Here is an 18,724-nt window from a genome sequence, read left to right as displayed (position 1 = left end):
ATGCTTTCTCCTGTTATCTCCATAGTAATTCGGAGTCACTAATTATTTCTCTTTGGTGACAGGCTTTTTGTGGGAACATACAATGTAAATGGGCAGTCCCCTAAAGAATGCCTCCGGCTGTGGCTGAGCAGTGGTATCCAGGCCCCAGATGTCTATTGTGTAGGGTGAGTGCTTCTCTTCTAGTCCCCTCTCCATCTTCAAGCACACAGAGCTGTGGTTGAAGGATGGGTCTTCACAGCAGGTGAAGGATTTGAAAAATGAACAAGTGCTTGATAACAGCTGTTTCCCTGTTTGATGTTCTTCCTCATGGCAAGCAAATGTCTGCCACTATTAAAGTGGAGTGCTTGGCATTTAAGTGCTAATATTTAATTTTTAGTGTAATCTTCTATTAAAATCCTGAATTGCATCCTGAACTCAGTGCATCCTGAACTGAACTTTATTGCTTGGACATTCAATACATTTTTGGTTACAAAGCAAAACTATCTTTTGCCAGAGAAGGAAGGTTAGCTGAAGAAAGTCCCATCAGTTAGTCTTTTTTTTTAATCTTCTCATCTCTATACTGGGCATTACTGGTGGGGAGGGGCAGCAAAGCTTGTATGGTATATTGAAAAGAACTAGAATTCTTAATTTATATAGACGAAGGTTTGAATCCCAGTTTGCCACTTGGTGCTTGTGTGAACTAGGGGTTACAGATGTAAAATAGGGACACTTCGAACTACTTCATAGGCTGGTCATGAAAAGGAAATGGGTTTTTGTTTGCAACAGCACCTGGAAAGTTCCTTGGCATTTAGTTCCTTGGCTCTAAGTGTTTATTTTTTCCTCCTGAGGGTCCTGAAGTTTAGCTAGAAAGCTAGGGCTTATGCACCTAAACCAATCTGAGAATGTGTCATTTGCACATTACTTTTCTTTACTATCTAACTGGTTGCTTCTCAAAATAGGTTCCAGGAGCTTGATCTGAGTAAGGAAGCTTTTTTCTTTCACGATACCCCAAAGGAGGAAGAGTGGTTCAAAGCTGTGTCAGAGGGTCTTCATCCAGATGCCAAATATGCAAAGGTAAGAGAGGAGTCAGGGACCTCTTAATTTTATGTTGTCATGCAGGGAAATTCCAAGATCATTTTTCACCTTTTCCATGACCTTTATCTTAAGCCAGTCTTAATTATCCTGCAATTTTCATTTCCAGATCTTCCAGAAGGGGTGCCTCCAGGTGGGAAAGACGCAGGGTCTCGGCACTCGTAGGTTAGCACATAGCATGCTTGGTGAATTGAACAGATGATTACCTGTGTTCTAGTGTGGAGAAGGAGGCACATTAATACTCTCAGCCAGCTTCCAGACCATGTTTCCTTTGGGGTATTTATTCCTGTTTGCAATTTCTATTTAATGCCATGTCTCTCTTTTCCAGGTGAAGCTTATCCGACTGGTTGGGATTATGCTGCTGTTATATGTCAAACAGGAGCATGCAGCTTATATCTCAGAAGTAGAAGCTGAGACTGTGGGGACAGGAATCATGGGGAGGATGGTGAGTCCTTGGTTGGTATATTTGGCACATTGAGGACCTTAGCTCCTGAGGTATTGACCACTTCTGATGACACAGTGACTACACGTGTCCCAGTTTGAAGGTGCCAATATTCCAAGATGAATCACACCCTCAAGCAGGGCTCAGTCGAGCAAACTATTTAGAAACTGTGTTTTAGTGAACTACCTGCTGATTTAACCAATTAGCGCCTGTCCTCATATTCACCAACACTGGAGCCTCCAGTTGATCCTCCCATTTCACCCATGAAGTATGTTGCAGAAACTATGCTGGGTCATTCAGAAAAACAAAGAATGCTGATAGTAGGTTTGCAATTTCCTCTTCTTATTGAAGCCATTAAAGTTCTGTTTTTAGGTTCTTCTGTGAGAGCTTAGCTTGGTGTTTTCAAAGGGTACCTATGGTTTGCCTGTGATTTAGTGAAAAGAATACTGGATTAAGGGAGCTAGGTTTTGGGGCCGGGTGCGGGGGTTCACACCTGTAATCCCAGCACTTTGGGAGGCTGAGGTGGGTGGATCACTTGAGGCCAGGAGTTCGAGAGAGTTAGGTTGTGGATTCAGCTTTGCCATTGACTGGCTAGTCATTCTGCCTTCTTTTTTTTTTTTTTTCAATCTGTACAATATAGATAATACCACAGGATTATTATAAAGATTAAGACAAAACATTTTGAAAGTCTGTAGGGGTTTTTTTTGTTTGTTTGCCCAGGCTGGAGTGCAGTGGCGTGATCTCAGCTCACTGCAACCTCTCCCTCCCGGGTTCAACCAGTTCTCTGCCTCAGCCTCCCAAGTAGCTGGGATGACAGGCGCCTGCCACCACACCCAGCTAATTTTTGTATTTTTAATAGAGACGGGGTTTCACCATCTTGACCAGGCTGGTCTTGAACTCCTGACCTCATGATCCACCCGCCTCGGTCTCCCAAAGTGCTGGGATTACAGGTGTGAGCCACTGTGCCCAGCCAGAAACTTTGTAGGTTTAAATGACTGACACAATTAAGTTTGAATTGGATTTCTTTGGGGATCCTTTCCATAGGGCAACAAGGGAGGCGTGGCGATCAGGTTCCAGTTCCACAACACCAGCATCTGCGTTGTGAATTCTCACTTGGCAGCCCACATTGAAGAGTATGAGAGGAGGAACCAGGACTATAAGGACATTTGTTCTCGAATGCAGTTTTGTCAGCCTGACCCAAGCCTTCCCCCTCTCACCATCAGCAACCACGAGTGAGTCTGGGCTTCCACCCCATGTGGTTCACCATGAGTACATAGAGTTGTGGGCTCTGTCTTTTCATGGGGAGATGCCTGGTGGTGGTTTCCTGTTGCTGCAATGGTGGCAGATGCCACCTCTTGGTTATACATGGATTATATGTCTTGAAAATATTTAGTTTCCTAACTTGCCATCTGGCAGATCTCTAGAGTCTTTCTCTTTTCTTACTTTTTTTTTTTTTTGAGACGGAGTCTCGCTCTGTCGCCTAGGCTGGAGTACAGTGGCATGATCTAGGCTCACTACCAGCTCCACCTCCCAGGTTCACACCATTCTCCTGCTTCAGCCTCCCGAGTGGCTGGGACTACAGGTGCCCGCCACCACGCCTGGCTAATTTTTTGTATTTTTTAGTAGAGATGGGGTTTCACCGTGTTAGCCAGGGTGGTCTCAATCTCCTGACCTTGTGATCTGCCCACCTCGGCTTCCCAGAATGCTGGGATTACAGGCGTGAGCCACCGTGCCCGGCCTTCTTATTTTATTTTTAAATTTTCATTTGCATGTCATCCTTGCTCAGGGACTATGCTAATCTTCTCTCTATCATTTCAATTTTAGTATATGTGCTGCTGAAGCAAGCACACTCTAGAGTCTTTCTCAAGCATCATGTGTCCTTGGGAAAGTGTAAGGTTTATTTATTTATATATTTATTTTTGAGATGGAGTCTCACTCTATCTCCCAGGCTGGAGTGCAGTGGCGCAATCTCACCTCATTGCAACCCCCACCTCCCAGTTCAAGCGATTCTCCTGCCTCAGCCTCCCGAGTAACTGAGACTACAGGTGCGTGCCACCAGTCCCGGCTAATTTTTGTATTTTGAGTAGAGAGTGGGGTTTCACCATGTTGGCCAAGCTGGTCTCGAACTCCTGACCTCGTGATCCACCCGCCTCGGCCTCCCAAAGTGCTGGGATTACAGGCATGAGCCACCACGCCCAGCCATTTATTTTTTCAATATTTAATTTTATCAACATGTGTGAGAGTCCCTGGCTGCTATAGTATAAGCAGCCAGAAATAAGAAGAAAGTGAGGCTGGGTGCAGTAGTTCATGCCTGTTATCCCTTTCCTTTCTTTTTTCTTTTCTCCTCTCTTTGTCTTTCCCCTCCCCTTCCCTTTCTCTTATCTTCCTGCCTCAGCTTCCTGAGTAGCTGGGATTACAGGCATGCAGAATCACACCCAGATAATTTTAGGTGTGTTATCCCAGCATTTTAGGAGGCTGAGGTGGGGGGATCGCTTGAGCCCAGGAGTTCAAGACTAGCCTGGGCTAGTAGAGACATAGTAAGAACCTGTCTCTGAAAAAAATTTAAAAATTATCTGGGTGTGATTCTGCATGCCTGTAATCGCAGCTACTCAGGAAGCTGAGGCAGGAAGATAAGAGAAAGGGAAGGGGAGGGGAAAGACAAAGAGAGGAGAAAAGAAAAAAGAAAGGAAAGGAGAGGAGAAAGGAGAGGGAAAAGTTTATTTTGAGCAGAGAATATGACAAAACAGCAGTTGACAGCTATATTGTAGTCTGAGTTCTGCTTAAGATTTCTTTTTTTTAAAGATTTATTTTAATTTGGGTCTGCCTACCTCCAACATGAAGAAAACAACCAAAGAATGAGCATCTCAAACCCAGTTTTTAGAAGTATGTTTTAGGATTTTATATATCTGTTCTTTCCAGAGCATGTATAATTGGGAGTTGGACTACATTGGTTTGCCTCCACTTGGTCTTTTTTTCCTCTTAATTCAACTTTACAAAGCTATGGTTGCAGCTTCTGAGAGCATCTTGTGCTAATTTTTGTTTCTTCTCTTTACTTTATCTCATTTATCTCTAAAACTTCCTATTTGTCTAAAGTCAAAGCCTTCGAATTTTAGACTTTATGATAACAGTGGAAGCTTATGCCACTTCTTTTATAAAGAGGAAGAAGCCACTGGGGCCGTGATATCTGCCAAGGAGTAAACAGAGTTACGCCTCTTGTCCTGCCTGCCGAGGTGGAACTGTCTGGAGCTTTTTGGTGTTCTGGAAGCTGACAGGATGGTTTTTCTTCTCCAGGGAGCCTAGCAGGGAGTGTCTTGCAGCCGAGCTCTTCCATTCTGGTGAACCTGCAGCATCCTAGTTTGTGAGGTCGCAGCTTATGTGTCAGTTTGTCTGCTTTTAGTTTGTGGATGCATTAATTTTGGTGTGCGTGTACTGCTGTGCAGATTCTCTAATGACGTGGTTGTTGGCTTCAGATACAGCAGTATTAGACTTAATGAGATGTACAGTGTCATCAGGGAGCCTTCAGTTAGCTTTTTCCCAAAGCAGCAGGAGGAATGAAACACCTTCTACACTCTACTCAGCAGTACAGAAAGAGCCAACCAATGATATACTGCGGGTTAAATCCAGGCTCCACTGTAAAGTTTGAACTTTGTTTCAGAGGAACTCTGCTCTAGAAACAAAGGCTCCGAGTGTGTTTTGTGGACTGCAGTATACACAGAGGCAGAGGTGGCATCTTGGCATCATCTGATTTGGGATCTCTGGGTGATTGGCGTGACTCTCAATTCTTGATTTTTTTCCCTCTTCCCAGGAATGGGGTAAATTGCTATCTTTTAGATCTTATTAGACTGTCTTTCCAACGTACAAGAATAAAATAGTTAAGGAGAACACGAGGCTGTTTATAATGAACTTGCACCAAGATAATTCAGCAAGTATCACATTAGAATATTAAATGGGATGGTGAGAGAAAAAAATTTCCCAAACAGTTGAGCCATTTTCCCACCCACCTCCCAAGAGGCTGAGCCTCAGGGGCCTTTGTCAGAAGCACCCTGGGTAGATCAGGTTAAAGTCCCTCCTAAACCCTGTTACCTTTGTGCTCTGTCCTCACAGTGTGATCTTGTGGCTGGGGGACCTCAACTACAGGATAGAAGAGCTGGATGTGGAAAAAGTGAAAAAGCTCATCGAAGAGAAGGACTTTCAAACCCTGTATGCATATGATCAGGTACAGATGGCCACCAGTGCCCTCTTCCAGCAGCTGTCCTCCACCGTGAGGGCACAGAAAAGCCTGGCTTCCAAACTCGCAGCCTCTTCTTCCTTGGCTTGGGAGGTTTCCGAGTTCCTGATGTTGTCCAGTCATTTCTTCATTTCGTCTGCATTTCCCTCTTCCATAATTGTCTCCCCATTGGCTCTCTCCTGAAGCACCTTGCCTCCTTCGGGAGCAAGAGCATGTTCTCTCTCTCACCTTGTCATTCATTTATTCAAGAGGTCTGAAGTTAGGGCCAAAGGAGTACCAAGCGTCCTTGAAGAAAGGACTTGGTATATTTAAGACTATGTCATAATTGTTTGTAGAATGAGCCTCCTTGTCCTCTCTGCTTCTCCTCACCAGACTTCTCCAGTGTGAGTGACAGCTCTTCCCAAGTGGCTTTCCTCACTTCCTTTAGGAATCAGTTCTGTAACCTGCTGTTCTCCATCATTGCTTGACGTAGCGTTTCCTTCTCAGAGCACTCGCTGTTTCACAGTACAAGAGAATCTGTTTCTCTGTGACTTTCTTCTGGCTACTTCTCTCAGCAGATTTCAGACCTGTTCCGGTGGTCAGGTTGTTCAGAATGTTAAAGTCCTTTTTTGTTGTTGTTGTTCTATATCCTCCCTTTTAGTAACCTTAGTATTGTCGTTAGTCTAAATCTTTCTATTATCTTTTTTTTTTATTTTTTTGAGACAGAGTCTCGCTCTGGCACCGAGGCTGGAGTGCAATGTTGTGACCTCAGCTCGCTGCAACCTCTGCCTGCTGGGTTCAAGCAATTCTCCTGCCTTAACGTTGCAAGTAGTTGGGACTACAGGCGCGCGCCAGTATGCCCAGCTAATTTTTTATATTTTTAGTAGAAATGGGGTTTCACCGTGCTGGCCAGGCTGGTCTCAAACTCCTGACCTCGTGATCCACCCAGCTCGGCCTCCCAAAGTGCTGGGATTACAGGCGTGAGCCACCGTGCCTGGCCTGTATTATCTTTTTTTCCCCGGTACAGATTAAGTAAAGAAAAAGAATCTCAACTTAGTTATGTCTTTCTCTGTCTGTTTATCTCCTCTGTGTTCTGGTCTGAGGCATTCTAATTTCTCTTGTAGTTTGATACCCATCTCTACTTGCCTTCTTTTCTGAAGTAGTAGTACCCATTTTGTCTGTTATCTGCCTACCACATGGTTTTAAGGTCTATACGTAAGCATCAACTTACATTCATACCTACATTTTTACTATTTTCTGTTGCTTTTTAAATAGTTTTTTCCAGGAATTTGGCAAGTAGTATCTACTAAATAGCTGACCTTGTGCAATCTTAGAGCTGACAGTTCTTCACCAGTCTATGCAGTGCCAAATGTGGTGCTCCAGGGAAGAGGGAAGGGTACCTGTGGTTTTGATCTTGCTGAGAGTGTGATCTAGAAGGTGCTCCTAAAGTTAATAGGAAGGATGCTAGCTGTTTTCCTAATGTGTCAGGCACTGTTTAAGTTGACAGTGAATCTTTCTAAAGACGCTATGAGGTAGATTCTATTATAAATCCAAAATTTACAGATGGAGAAACAAAGGCACAGAGCTTCTCCCAGTTTGCATAACTAATTTGACAGTGCAGTTCTATCTTTGTGTATATTTGGAGCAACTGTGCTACACAGATGAAGTGTTTGATACCTGGAAGAGAAAAACTATTAGTTTGTTAAGTGGTACCTAATCCTCTTAAAGATATCTCAGTAAGATGATACTCAGGCCCTTTGGGTGTAGCTACGCCCTTACGAAAGAGCCTTAGCCAGACACAATGGCTTGCACATGCAATCCCAACGTTTTGGGAGACCAAGGGGGGGAGGATCACTCGAGGCCAAGAGTTTGGGACCAGCCTAGGCAACATAGTGAGATCCTGTCTCTAAAAAATTTTTAAATATAGCTGTGTGGTGGTGTGCAGCTGCAGTTCCAGCTACTTGGGAGGCTGAGGCAGGAGGATTGCCTGAGCCCAGGAGATGGAGGCTGTAGTGAGCTATGGTCGCACCATGGTACTCCAGCCTGGGCAACAGAGTGAGATTAAAAAATAAAAAACATTAGACCAGGCGCGGTGGCTCACGCCTGTAATCCCAGCACTTTGGGAGGCCGAGGCAGGCGGATCACGTCAGGAGTTCGAGACCAGCCTGGCAAACATGGTGAAACCCTGTCTCTACTAAAAATACAAAGGTTAGCTGGGCATGGTGGCATGTGCCTGTAACCCAGCTGCTCAGGAGACTGAGGCAGGAGAATCGCTTTAACCTGGGAGGCGGAGGTTGCGGTGAGCCGAGATTGCGCCACTGCACTCCAGCCCAGGTGACAGAGCGAGACTCCGTCTCAAAATAAATAAATAAATAAATAAATAACATTAAAAACTTAAAAAATAAAAAATAAAAACCATATACAGGCAAAGGAGTGGTCAGCTTGTCCACTTCCTAGGAGTTAGCTAACTTATGATCTTACAGAATAACTTTCTTTTGGGGCTTTTTCCTTTGGGTTAGAGTTTGAATTCCAGATTGATATCCTTTTCCCCACTAATTCAAAGTTTGACCTTTTTATTCTGAGATTTTTTTTTCTCCCATCCTTTTGTATAGCTGAAAATTCAGGTGGCCGCAAAGACTGTCTTTGAAGGCTTCACAGAGGGTGAGCTCACATTCCAGCCTACTTACAAGTATGATACGGGCTCTGACGACTGGGATACCAGGTAGGTCAGAGGTTGCTTCAAAGGGTTGAGCAAACGGAAACCCAGAAATTCTGGGAAGCACTTGCCCTTTTGGACCTAAGGAAGAATATATGCTTCCTGTGACTTTTTCCCTATGTTTTGCACTCTGATCAAACATTTTCTCTCAGTATCTGCTCATGAAGCAGCCTTCTTTCCCATGTATTAACTTTGTGACTGCCTTAGCCTTTGTTCCATAATAATTTTTAATACTGATTTACTTTTTAGCTGTGCCTAGAATGGGATGATTCTAACTAACTTAGCTGGAACTTGGACATTACACAGTAGTTAATATTTTTGTTTGTTTGTTTGTTTTGAGATGGAGTCTTGCTCTGTCACCCAGGCTAGGGTACAATGGCTGGATCTTGGCCCACTGCAACCCCTGCCTCCCGAGTTCAAGCAATTCTCCTGCCTCATCCTCCCAAGTAGCTGGGATTACAGGCATGTGCCACCAGGCCCAGCTAATTTTGTAGAGACGGGGTTTCACCATGTTGGCCAAGCTGGTCTTGAACTCCTGACCTCAAGTGATCTGTCTGCCTCAGCCTCCCAAAGTAGTTAATATTTTTTATTAGTGCTTACCATGTGCCATGTACTATTTGATGCACTTGTTATTTTCTCATTTAATCCTCAAGAACCTGTTGAAGTAGGTATGATTTATTAACCTCATTTTATGAGATTGGAAACTGAAGCATAGAAAAATTAAAGAGGCCCCCAAGCAGACAAGGGGTACAGGTAGGATTTGAACCCAGGCAGTGGGAATTCAGAGGCTGTTCTCTTAACTAGCATCTTTTTTTTTTTTTTTTTTTTTTTTGAGACGGAGTCTCGCTCTGTCGCCAGGCTGTAGTGCAGTGGCACAATCTCAGCTCACTGCAACCTCCGCCTCCCAGGTTCAAGCAATTCTCCTGCCTCAGCCTCCTGAGTAGCTGGGACTACAGGCACACACCACCACGCCCAGCTAATTTTTATATTTTTAGTACAGACAGGGTTTCACCATGTTGGCCAGGATGGTCTCAATCTCTTGACCTCATGATCTCCTGACCTCGTGATCCCCCTGCCTTGGCCTCCCAAAGTGCTGGGATTACAGGCGTGAGCCAATATGCCTGGCCTTAACCAGGATCTTTTAAAGACCATAGGCTGGGTGCAGTGGCTCACGCCTGTAATCCCAGCTTTGGGAGGCCAAGGCAGGCAGATTGCCTGAGCTCAGGAGTTCAAGACCAGCCTGGGCAACATGGTGAAACTCCACCTCTACTAAAATACAAAAAATTAGCCAGCCGTGGCAGTGCGCACCTATAGTCCCAGCTATTCAGGAGGCTGAGGTAGGAGAATTGCTTGAACCTGGGAGGCGGAGGTTGCAGTGAGCCGAGATCGCGCCACTGCACTCCAGCCTGGGCAACAGAGCAAGACTCCATCTCTATAAAAATAAATAAATAAGTAAATAAAAATAAAAAATAAAGACCGTAGAGTGCTGACTGTCAGATTGGTTTTTTAATTCTCCCCTGATTCTCATAGGAGGATAAAGATGAGAGAATCAGTCTGAACTCTGTTTTGGCTTTGAGCTTTCATAGTTGTTTTGGATGATACCCACAGGATACATGTTATCCCTTGGTGGGCCCGAATTGCTCTTGCTGCCTCAGATGACTTAGCCACATGGACATGAAGGCCCTGATTCATCACTCCCTGCCTGAGCCAGGGCACTCGCCAGGCAGCGGGCACTGCTGTTTCTGTGAGTACTTCCAGTGTGGACTTTGCATTTCAGTGAGAAGTGCCGTGCTCCTGCCTGGTGTGACCGGATCCTCTGGAAAGGGAAGAACATCACTCAGCTGAGTTACCAGAGCCACATGGCCCTGAAGACCAGTGACCACAAGCCTGTCAGCTCAGTGTTTGACATCGGGGTAGGTGGCAGCTGGTACCTGTTGTAATCATTCTAGAGGAAATTGGCTTTCACAACCAAGACCATTTCTTGTCTTTCTGGTTTCTTCCTCTCCTTTTGAGTGGGAGGAAGCCCCTTTTAGGACAATTTAAAACAATTATTAACAACTTGCTTAATAATCGTTTTAGTATGCCTCTGCATTTTTCCTCATACATGGAAGTTCCCTTTTGCATTTTTGAACTGTTTCTTTGCAGACCTTTCTCTATGCATTTATAAATGGGTGTGTCAGTATTGTGTATACAACATTGAGGATATTTTTCCTTTTTTGTAAAAGAGATCATATTATACATTTTGCTCTGAGGACATCTTTTTTTCCCCGACTGAATATGTCTTAGGAGATCTTTCCATGACAGTGAAGGTAGAGCTTCCTTCTCATTATTTTTAAAGGTTGCAAAGTATTCCATAGTATGGATGAGCCATAATGTATGTATTGATGATCATAAAGTTATTTCCAGTTTTGCTATTATACACAGTGCTGTTGTGACCACCCTTCACATGTATCTTTGTGTATCAGTGTATGTCTATAGAATGAAATTATTAGAGATGAAATTAGCGGTTCAAATAAAAAATGTATTTTAAATTTATTAGATCTTGCTAAATTATCCTCGCAACAGTTTTACCACTTTATACTTCTACCAACCATGTATGAGTTTATTTTCCCATACCCTTGTCAATATTGGGTTTTATCAATCTTCAAAATTTTTGCCAACCCAATAAGCAGATATTTTATTATGTTAGATTACATTTCCCTGATTACCTATGAGATCGGCATCTTTTTCTTCCTTTCCTTTTTTTTTTTTGTCAAGGTGGAGTCTCGCTCTGTCACCCAGGCTGTAGTGCAGTGGCGCAATTTCGGCTTACTGCAACCTCCACCTCCCAGGTTCAAGCGATTCTCCTGCCTCAGCCTCCCAAGTAGCTGGGATTACAGGCACATTGCACCACGTCTGGCTTTTTTTTTTTTTTTTTTTGTATTTTTAGTAGAGATGGGGTTCGATCTCCTGACCTCGTGATCCACCTGACTCGGCCTCCCAAAGTGCTGTGGTTACAGGCATGAGCCACCGCTCCCGGCCTTTTTTTTTTCCAGACACTGTTTTGGTCTGTCACCCAGGCTGGAGTGCAGTGATGCAGTGGCACAGTCACAGCGAACTGCGGCCTCAATCTGCTGGGCTTAAGCAATCCTCCCACATACATCAGCCTCCTGAGTAGGTAGGATTACAGGCATGCCTATATGTGTGTGTCACCTTGCCTGGCTAACTTTTTTTTTTTTTTGTGACGGAGTCTTGCTCTGTCGCCCAGGCTGGAGTGCAGTGGTGCCATCTTGGCTCACTGCAAGCTCCGTCTCCCGGGTTCACGCGTTTTCCTGCCTCAGCCTCCCAAGTACCTGGGACTACAGGCGCCCGCCACTACGCCCGGCTAATTTTTTTTTTTTTTTTGTATTTTTAGTAGAGACAGGGTTTCACCGTGTTAGCCAGGATGGTCTGGATCTCCTGACCTCATGATCTGCCTGCTTCGGTGTCCCAAAGTGCTGGGATTACCGGCGTGAGCCACCGCTCTCGGCCCTTTTTTTGTTTGTTTTTTAAGAGGCAGCATCTTGCTATCTTGCCCAGACTGGTCTCAAGTGACTCCTGGGCTCAGGCGATCCTTCTGCCTTGGCCACCCCAAGTGCTGGGATTACAGGCATGAGCCTTCTCATTTATTTATTATCTATTTGCGGTGGCTCTTTATTATCATTAGAATGATTCACACCTGTAATCCCAGCACTTTGGGAGGCTGAGGTGGATGGATTGCTGATTGCTTAAGCTCAGGAGTTCAAGACCAGCCTGGGCAACATGGCAAAACCCCCATCTCTACAACAAATAAAAAAATTAGCTGGGCATGGTGGCTTGTGTCTGTGGTCCTAGCTTCTTGGGGGGCTGAGTTACGAGGATCACTTGAACCCAGAAGGCGGAGGTTGCAGTGAGCCATGATCACTCTACTGCACTCCAGCCTGGGTGACAGCAAGACCTTGTTGCAAAAAAAAAAAAAAAAAGCTTGAGAAACACTGCTTTACATCAAAGCCCTAGAAAAGGTTCTCACTGCTGGCCTGTTGGTGGCAGCAAGCAAAATCGAGCTAGGTACTGGGCAAGCATTTTTCTGCCCTGGGCCTAAGACCTGGCAGAACTAACTGCTAACCATGCTTTCACTTCCATGTATTTTTTCTGATAATCAGGAAGCAGATGCCTGAACCACAAGCTTTGCCTCTGGCAGATCCTTCTAAGTCAATTGTTAATGGAGTTCATTAATTAATTGAATCTATAGCCGTTGTTTTCTGTGTTGCTATCAACTGCTATTTCCCAGTGCTCTGAACGCCCTCTATAATGAGAAAGAGGAAATGGGCAGAAGCCAAGGTACTCAGTCTCTGATGTTTCCCTTTCAGGTGAGGGTTGTAAATGATGAGCTTTACAGGAAGACTCTGGAGGAAATTGTTCGCTCCCTGGATAAGATGGAAAATGCCAACATTCCTTCTGTGTCCCTGTCCAAGCGAGAGGTAGGAAGGACATGTTAAGAATATTAGCATTGGGCTCAGGCCGGGTGCAGTGGCTCACGCCTGTAATCCCAGCAGTTTGGGAGGCCGAGGTGGGCAGATCACAAGGTCAGGAGATCGAGACCATCCTGGCTAACACGGTGAAACCACGTCTCTACTAAAAATACAAAAAATTAGCCAGGCGTGGTGGCAGGTGCCTGTAGTCCCAGCTACTTGGGAGGCTGAGGCAGGAGAATGACATGAACCCGGGAGGTGGAGCTTGCAGTGAGCCGAGATTGCGCCACTGCACTCCAGCCTGGGCGACAGAGTGAGACTCCGTCTCAAAAAAAAAAAAAAAAAAAAAGAGTATTAGTGTTGGGCTCTTCTATTCCTAGAGCTTAAATCTCCTCATCTATCGGAGCTCAGAGTTCTAGGAGGCACCTATAGCACTATTGGACTGTGGTCTTTCTTGATAGTCTGCTTCTAGATAAAGTGAGGCTGATGGTGTTAGCTGAGAAGAGAGAGGTTGTTGGCTTAGACTATCATGTCCTGCTCTTCTAAGCCAGAATATGGTTCAAAATGTGTTTTGAATTTAGAACAACTATTATGTATTCTTGCAATGGATTTTTCTTCTTACTGTTGCTTTGCTTTGAGATTAAATTGAGTTTGGATACCCATGAGTTAATGGGAGGGAAGATGGTATAGAAAAGGAATAGGTAATATAGGAAGTTGCATAAGGTCTGAAGGTTTTTCATGGAAGAGCCACATGGAAGATCATTCACACTTGACATTCTGCAAAGTCAAATTGGGGTTTAAGGTGAAGGCGTTTTTTTGTTTGGTTTGTTTGTTTTAAACAGAGTCTCACTCTGTCACCCAGGCTGGAGTGCAATGGCACAATCTCGGCTCACTGCAACCTCCTCCTCCTAGGTTCAAGCAATTCGCCTGTCTCTGCCTCCCAGGAGCTGGGATTACAGGCTGTGCCACCATGCCTGGCTAATTTTTGTATTTTTAGTAGAGATGGGGTTTCGCCATGTTGGCCAGGCTGGTCTTGAACTCCTGAGCTCAAGTGATCCGCCCATCTCGGCCTCCCAAAGTGCTAGGATTATGGGCCTGAGCCACTGTGGCAGCCACAGATGGCATTTTTAATGCCCTAGATGTCCAGCTACTTGGAAGGATGGGCTTGATCTTCATGTTTAGAAGTGGAATTTGTGAAGGGTATTTTGTAAATGGTTTTTGGGTATAGAAGATATAAACTTTGACTTCTTCAGGAATTAGACATATAAAAACAAACAGAATTTTTGGATTTTGGGTTAAACACGGATAACTAGTCTTTAGTGGGAACTGTGGCCTTCCAGGTAGATACTTAAAGCAGAAACATTTAAAAGAGATGGTCCTTCATTTTCTTTCCATGGTAAGGACTGCTCAGTTGGGGTGGCTGGGCAGGTTGCCGAGGAAAGGGCACTGGTTTTCACTGGTGCCGGGCTTCTTCCCAGTTCTGTTTTCAGAATGTGAAGTACAGGCAATTGAAAATAGAATCCTTTACAATTCATAATGGACAAGTACCCTGTCATTTTGAATTCATCAACAAGCCTGATGAAGAGTCTTACTGTAAGCAGTGGCTGAATGCCAACCCCAGCAGAGGCTTCCTCCTGCCAGGTAAGGCCTCTGTTCCTAACTTTCTGGTATCTGGTTTGGGGAATGCCTTACTCTATATTTGCTCATTTTCCTAAAATGAGCTTTTTGATTGAGTGTTTTATTCTCTGCTTGAGGCTTTTAAAAAAGCCCTATAGATGAACCCATTCATAAATAAAATAGAAAATAGTGAGGAGCATGAGTTCAGTTTCAAAAGCATTCTCAGTCATTTATATGTTCCATAATTTCACAGAAAGAGAAAACATAAGATTGCTGTAGAACAGGTGCTGCTGTTAAAGGAACCATTTTACTATCTTGGTATAATCAACTCCCAATTATCTGCTCTTGATAATGGGGAAGTAATCCAGAAATTATATCTGGCTCTGGAATGTACCATCCACATTTTTCCCGACTTCTCCTTCGCACTCTGCATGGTACTGTGTGATGGAACAATGAAGGGTGTTTTGTGGACAATTCACAGGCTGATAATTGCGTTACACTTCTACTGAATCAGGTATCTTCATCTTACTTGGCTCAGGGAAGGCTCTTTGATCCATGCCTTCTTATTCTGTTAGTATTTCTAGCTTGAGCTGTGCTCCTTAGTACTTGAATTTTATAGCATTTGTCTATTCAAATGTTTTTGTTTGTTGTTTTCATATTCCCAGTTGGACTATAAACTCTTTGTTCTTGTGTATCCTGCATGCCAAGCACATTTAGGTGCTTGTTGGTTGGCTGATACCTTTTCTTTCCTTTTCCTAACCCTTTATGCCTTACCCTTTTCCCTCCTACCTTCTTTCCCCTTTCCTCTTGGCTTCCCCCCGGCCAACATTATTCTTAAAATTTCTCTGCAGATTCTGACATTGAGATTAAATTGGAGCTCTTCGTAAATAAGACGACAGCTACAAAGCTCAACTCGGGTGAAGACAAAATTGAGGACATTCTGGTTCTGCACTTGGACAGGGGAAAGGATTACTTTTTGTCTGTGTCTGGGAACTACCTGCCCAGCTGTTTCGGGTCTCCCATTCATACACTGTGTTACATGAGAGAGCCAATCTTGGACCTACCACTTGAAACTATTAGTGAGCTGGTGAGTAATATGCCACAAAGAAACATCTAGAACTTTGTAGCAGCCAAGCCAGTCAAACAAGATATTCCTATTCCTACCTTCCTAGGGACTTAGAAATTCTTCAGCCTCCTAGAGCTTGCTTAGTGTATCAGCTGTATATTGCTGTGCTACAAACCATCCTGAAATTTTAGTAGTTTTTAACACCGAGTTATTGCTTCTCATAATTCTGTGGGTTTCCAATGTGGGTCTTTTGCTGGTCTCACCTAGCCCCATTTGTGTGGTTATAATCAGATGGCAGCTGTGATGGCCAGAGGTCTCCAGATGGCCTCTCTCACATGTCTTGGTGTTAGCTTTTCTCTGGGTTTCACTCACCACATGGACTCATCATTCAGAAGGCTAGCTCAGGCTTCTGTAGGTAGTGGCAAGAACATGAGAGAAGAACTGTAAGGCCTTTGGTAGCATAGGCTCCAAAATGCATACAAGGCCACTTCTGCCATGTTTTATTGGTAGAGCAAGTTGTGAAGCCAGACTAGATTCTATGAGTGGAGAAAGACTCCACTTCTTTTTGTTTTTTTGAGATGGAGTTTCACTCTTGTTGCCCAGGCTGGAGTGCAATGACGTGATCTTGGCTCACCGTAACCTCTGCCTCCCGGGTTCAAGCGATTCTCCTGCCTCAGCCTCCCGAGTAGCTGGGACTACAGGCATGCGCCACCACGCCTGGCTAATATTTTGTGTGTTTTTAGTAGAGACGGTGTTTCTCCATGTTGGTCAGGCTGGTCTCGAACTCCCAACCTCAGGTGATCTGCCCATCTTGGCCTCTCAAAGTGCTGGGATTACAGGCATGAGGCACCGCGCCTGGCTTTTTTTTTTTTTTTTTTTTTTTTTTGAGATTGAGTCTCACTCTATTGTCCAGGCTGGAGTGCAGTGGCTCAATCTCAGCTCACTGCAACCTCCACCTCTTGAGTTCTAGTGATTCTCTTGCCTCTGCTACCCCAGTAGCTGGGACTACAGGCATGCACACCACCACACCCAGCTAATTTTTGCATTTTTTTTTTTTTTTTTTTTTTGAGACGGAGTCTCACTCAGCCGCCCAGGTTGGAATGCAGTGGCACATCTTGACTCACTGCAACCACCATCTCCCAGGTTCAATCAATTCTCCCATCTCAGCCTCCCAAGTAGCTGAGATTACAGGCACCTGCCATCATGCCCAGCTAATTTTGGTATTTTAGTAGAGACAGGATTTTACCATGTTGGCCAGGCTGTTCTTGAACTCCTGACCTCACGTGATCCGCCCGCCTCAGCCTCCCAAAGTGCTAGGATTACAGGCGTGAGCCACTGCACCCAGCCAATTTTTGTATTTTTAATAGAGGGAGTTTCACCATGTTGGCCAGGCTGGTCTTGAACTCCTGACCTCAAGTGATCTGCCCCCGTCAGCTTTCCAAAGTGTTGGGATTGCAGGTGTGAGCCACCACACCTGGCCTTGTTTGTTTTGTTTTGTTTTGTGAGTTGGAGTCTCACTCTGTCCACCAGGCTGGAGTGCAGTGGCACAATCGTGGCTTACTGCAACCTCTGCCTCCCTGGTTCAAACGATTCTCCTGCCTCAGCCTCCCCAGTAGCTGGGATTACAGGTGCCCGCCAACATACCCGGCTAATTTTTTTATATTTTTAGTAGAGACGGGGTTTCGCCATGTTGGCCAGGCTGGTCTCAAACTCCTGACCTCAGCTGATCCACCCACCTCAGCCTCACCAAGTGTTGGGATTACAGGCGTGAGCCACCATGCCCTGCCTAACTCCACTTCTTGATAGGAAAGAAAAGCTGCAAAATGCTGTGGCCATGTTTTTCAGTATTTCACTTACAGTATGTTCTTTGTTTGTTTGGGCTGCTATAACAGTATCCCATAGACTGGGTGGTTTATCAACAACAGAAATTTATTTCTCACATTTCTGGAGACTGAGAAGTCCAAGATCAAGGCACTGCCAGATTTGGTATCTGGTGAGGGCCTACCTCCTGGTTCATAGAGGGCCATCTTCTCACTGTGTTCTTACATGGCAGAAGAGGGGAGGGAGTCTCTGAGATGTCTTGTTTAGGGCCACTAATCCCATTCATCAGGGCAGAGCCCTTATGACCTAACCATCTCCCAAAGGCCCTACCTCCTAGTACCATCACATGAGGGATTAGGTTTCAATGTATGTATTTGAGGGGGACATACACATTCAGTTTGTAGCAGTACATTAGAGAAACTCAGCCATGGGTTGGACACAGTGACTCATGATTGTAATCCTAGCACTCTGGGAGGTCAAGGCAGGAGAAATATTTTAGGCCAGGACTTTGAGACCAGCCTGCTCAATGTAATGAGACTCCATCTCTACAAAAAATTTAAGAAATGAGCTGGGTATGGGGGTGTGCACTTGTAGTCCTAGCTACTTGGGAAGCCAAGGCAGGAGGGAGCCTGGGAGTTCAAGTCTGCAGTACCTGAGCGATAGCTCAAGACACTGTCTCTAAAAAAGAAGACAAACTCAGCCATGAATTCTAAAATAATGAAAGTTCCATAGTCAATGATATTATTCTTTTTTTTTTTTTTTTTTAAATCATCATCGGTAGGTTATCATCCTAAACTAAATTTGCTGTGATCTGAAAGGTTCCTATGGAGACAGTTCTAATACAAGGGAACTAATTTGGAGATCTATGGTAATATGTATGCTTTTTTTCCAATGCATTTTTAAATTTAGGGAGTCTGGAACTCCCTGTTTTTCATCATGTAGATGAAAACAGGGGCCCAATCAAGGAGAGTGATTTGTCACAGGTCATATGGTGAGTTAACAGTGGACCTGGAGGCTGGGTGCAGTGGTTCACGCCTGTAATCCCAGAACTTTGGGAGGCTGAAGCGGGTGGATCACGAGGTCAGGAGTTCGAGACCAGCCTGGCCAAGATGGTGAAACCCCCGTCTCTACTAAAAATAAAAAAATTAGCTGGGTGCGGTGGTGGGCGCCTGTATTCCCAGCTGCTCAGGAGGCTGAGGCAGGAGAATTGCTTGAACCCGGGAGGAGGAGGTTGCAGTGAGCCGAGATCGCACCACTGCACTCCAGCCTGAGCGAAAGAGCAAGACTCCGTCTCAAATAAATAAATAAGTTAATA

General features: G+C 44.7%; 1 protein-coding gene and 1 non-coding gene across 6 annotated transcripts in view; one reads left to right on the top strand and one right to left on the bottom strand.

Moving 5' to 3' along the window:
• The window catches only part of INPP5B (inositol polyphosphate-5-phosphatase B), a 91,663-nt gene that overhangs the window by 63,632 nt on the left and 9,307 nt on the right, over positions 1 to 18,724 (top strand). For all 5 annotated transcript variants that reach the window (XM_030823472.1, XM_030823474.1, XM_030823476.1 and 2 more), the window contains 10 exons: positions 63 to 164; positions 939 to 1,053; positions 1,400 to 1,516; positions 2,558 to 2,745; positions 5,618 to 5,729; positions 8,333 to 8,442; positions 10,214 to 10,349; positions 12,804 to 12,914; positions 14,384 to 14,546; positions 15,374 to 15,609. In XM_030823472.1, the coding sequence (XP_030679332.1) occupies positions 63 to 164; positions 939 to 1,053; positions 1,400 to 1,516; positions 2,558 to 2,745; positions 5,618 to 5,729; positions 8,333 to 8,442; positions 10,214 to 10,349; positions 12,804 to 12,914; positions 14,384 to 14,546; positions 15,374 to 15,609 (1,390 nt within the window). The remainder of the gene's footprint in view (positions 1 to 62; positions 165 to 938; positions 1,054 to 1,399; positions 1,517 to 2,557; positions 2,746 to 5,617; positions 5,730 to 8,332; positions 8,443 to 10,213; positions 10,350 to 12,803; positions 12,915 to 14,383; positions 14,547 to 15,373; positions 15,610 to 18,724) is intronic.
• LOC115837724 lies at positions 3,259 to 3,361 on the bottom strand. The gene has a single exon (XR_004032783.1). It is a non-coding gene; the product is annotated as a U6 spliceosomal RNA (small nuclear RNA).

This window comes from Nomascus leucogenys, chromosome 12 (assembly GCF_006542625.1).
Source record: "Nomascus leucogenys isolate Asia chromosome 12, Asia_NLE_v1, whole genome shotgun sequence".
NCBI lineage: Eukaryota > Metazoa > Chordata > Mammalia > Primates > Hylobatidae > Nomascus > Nomascus leucogenys.
This window is presented reverse-complemented; position numbering and strand designations above follow the sequence as displayed.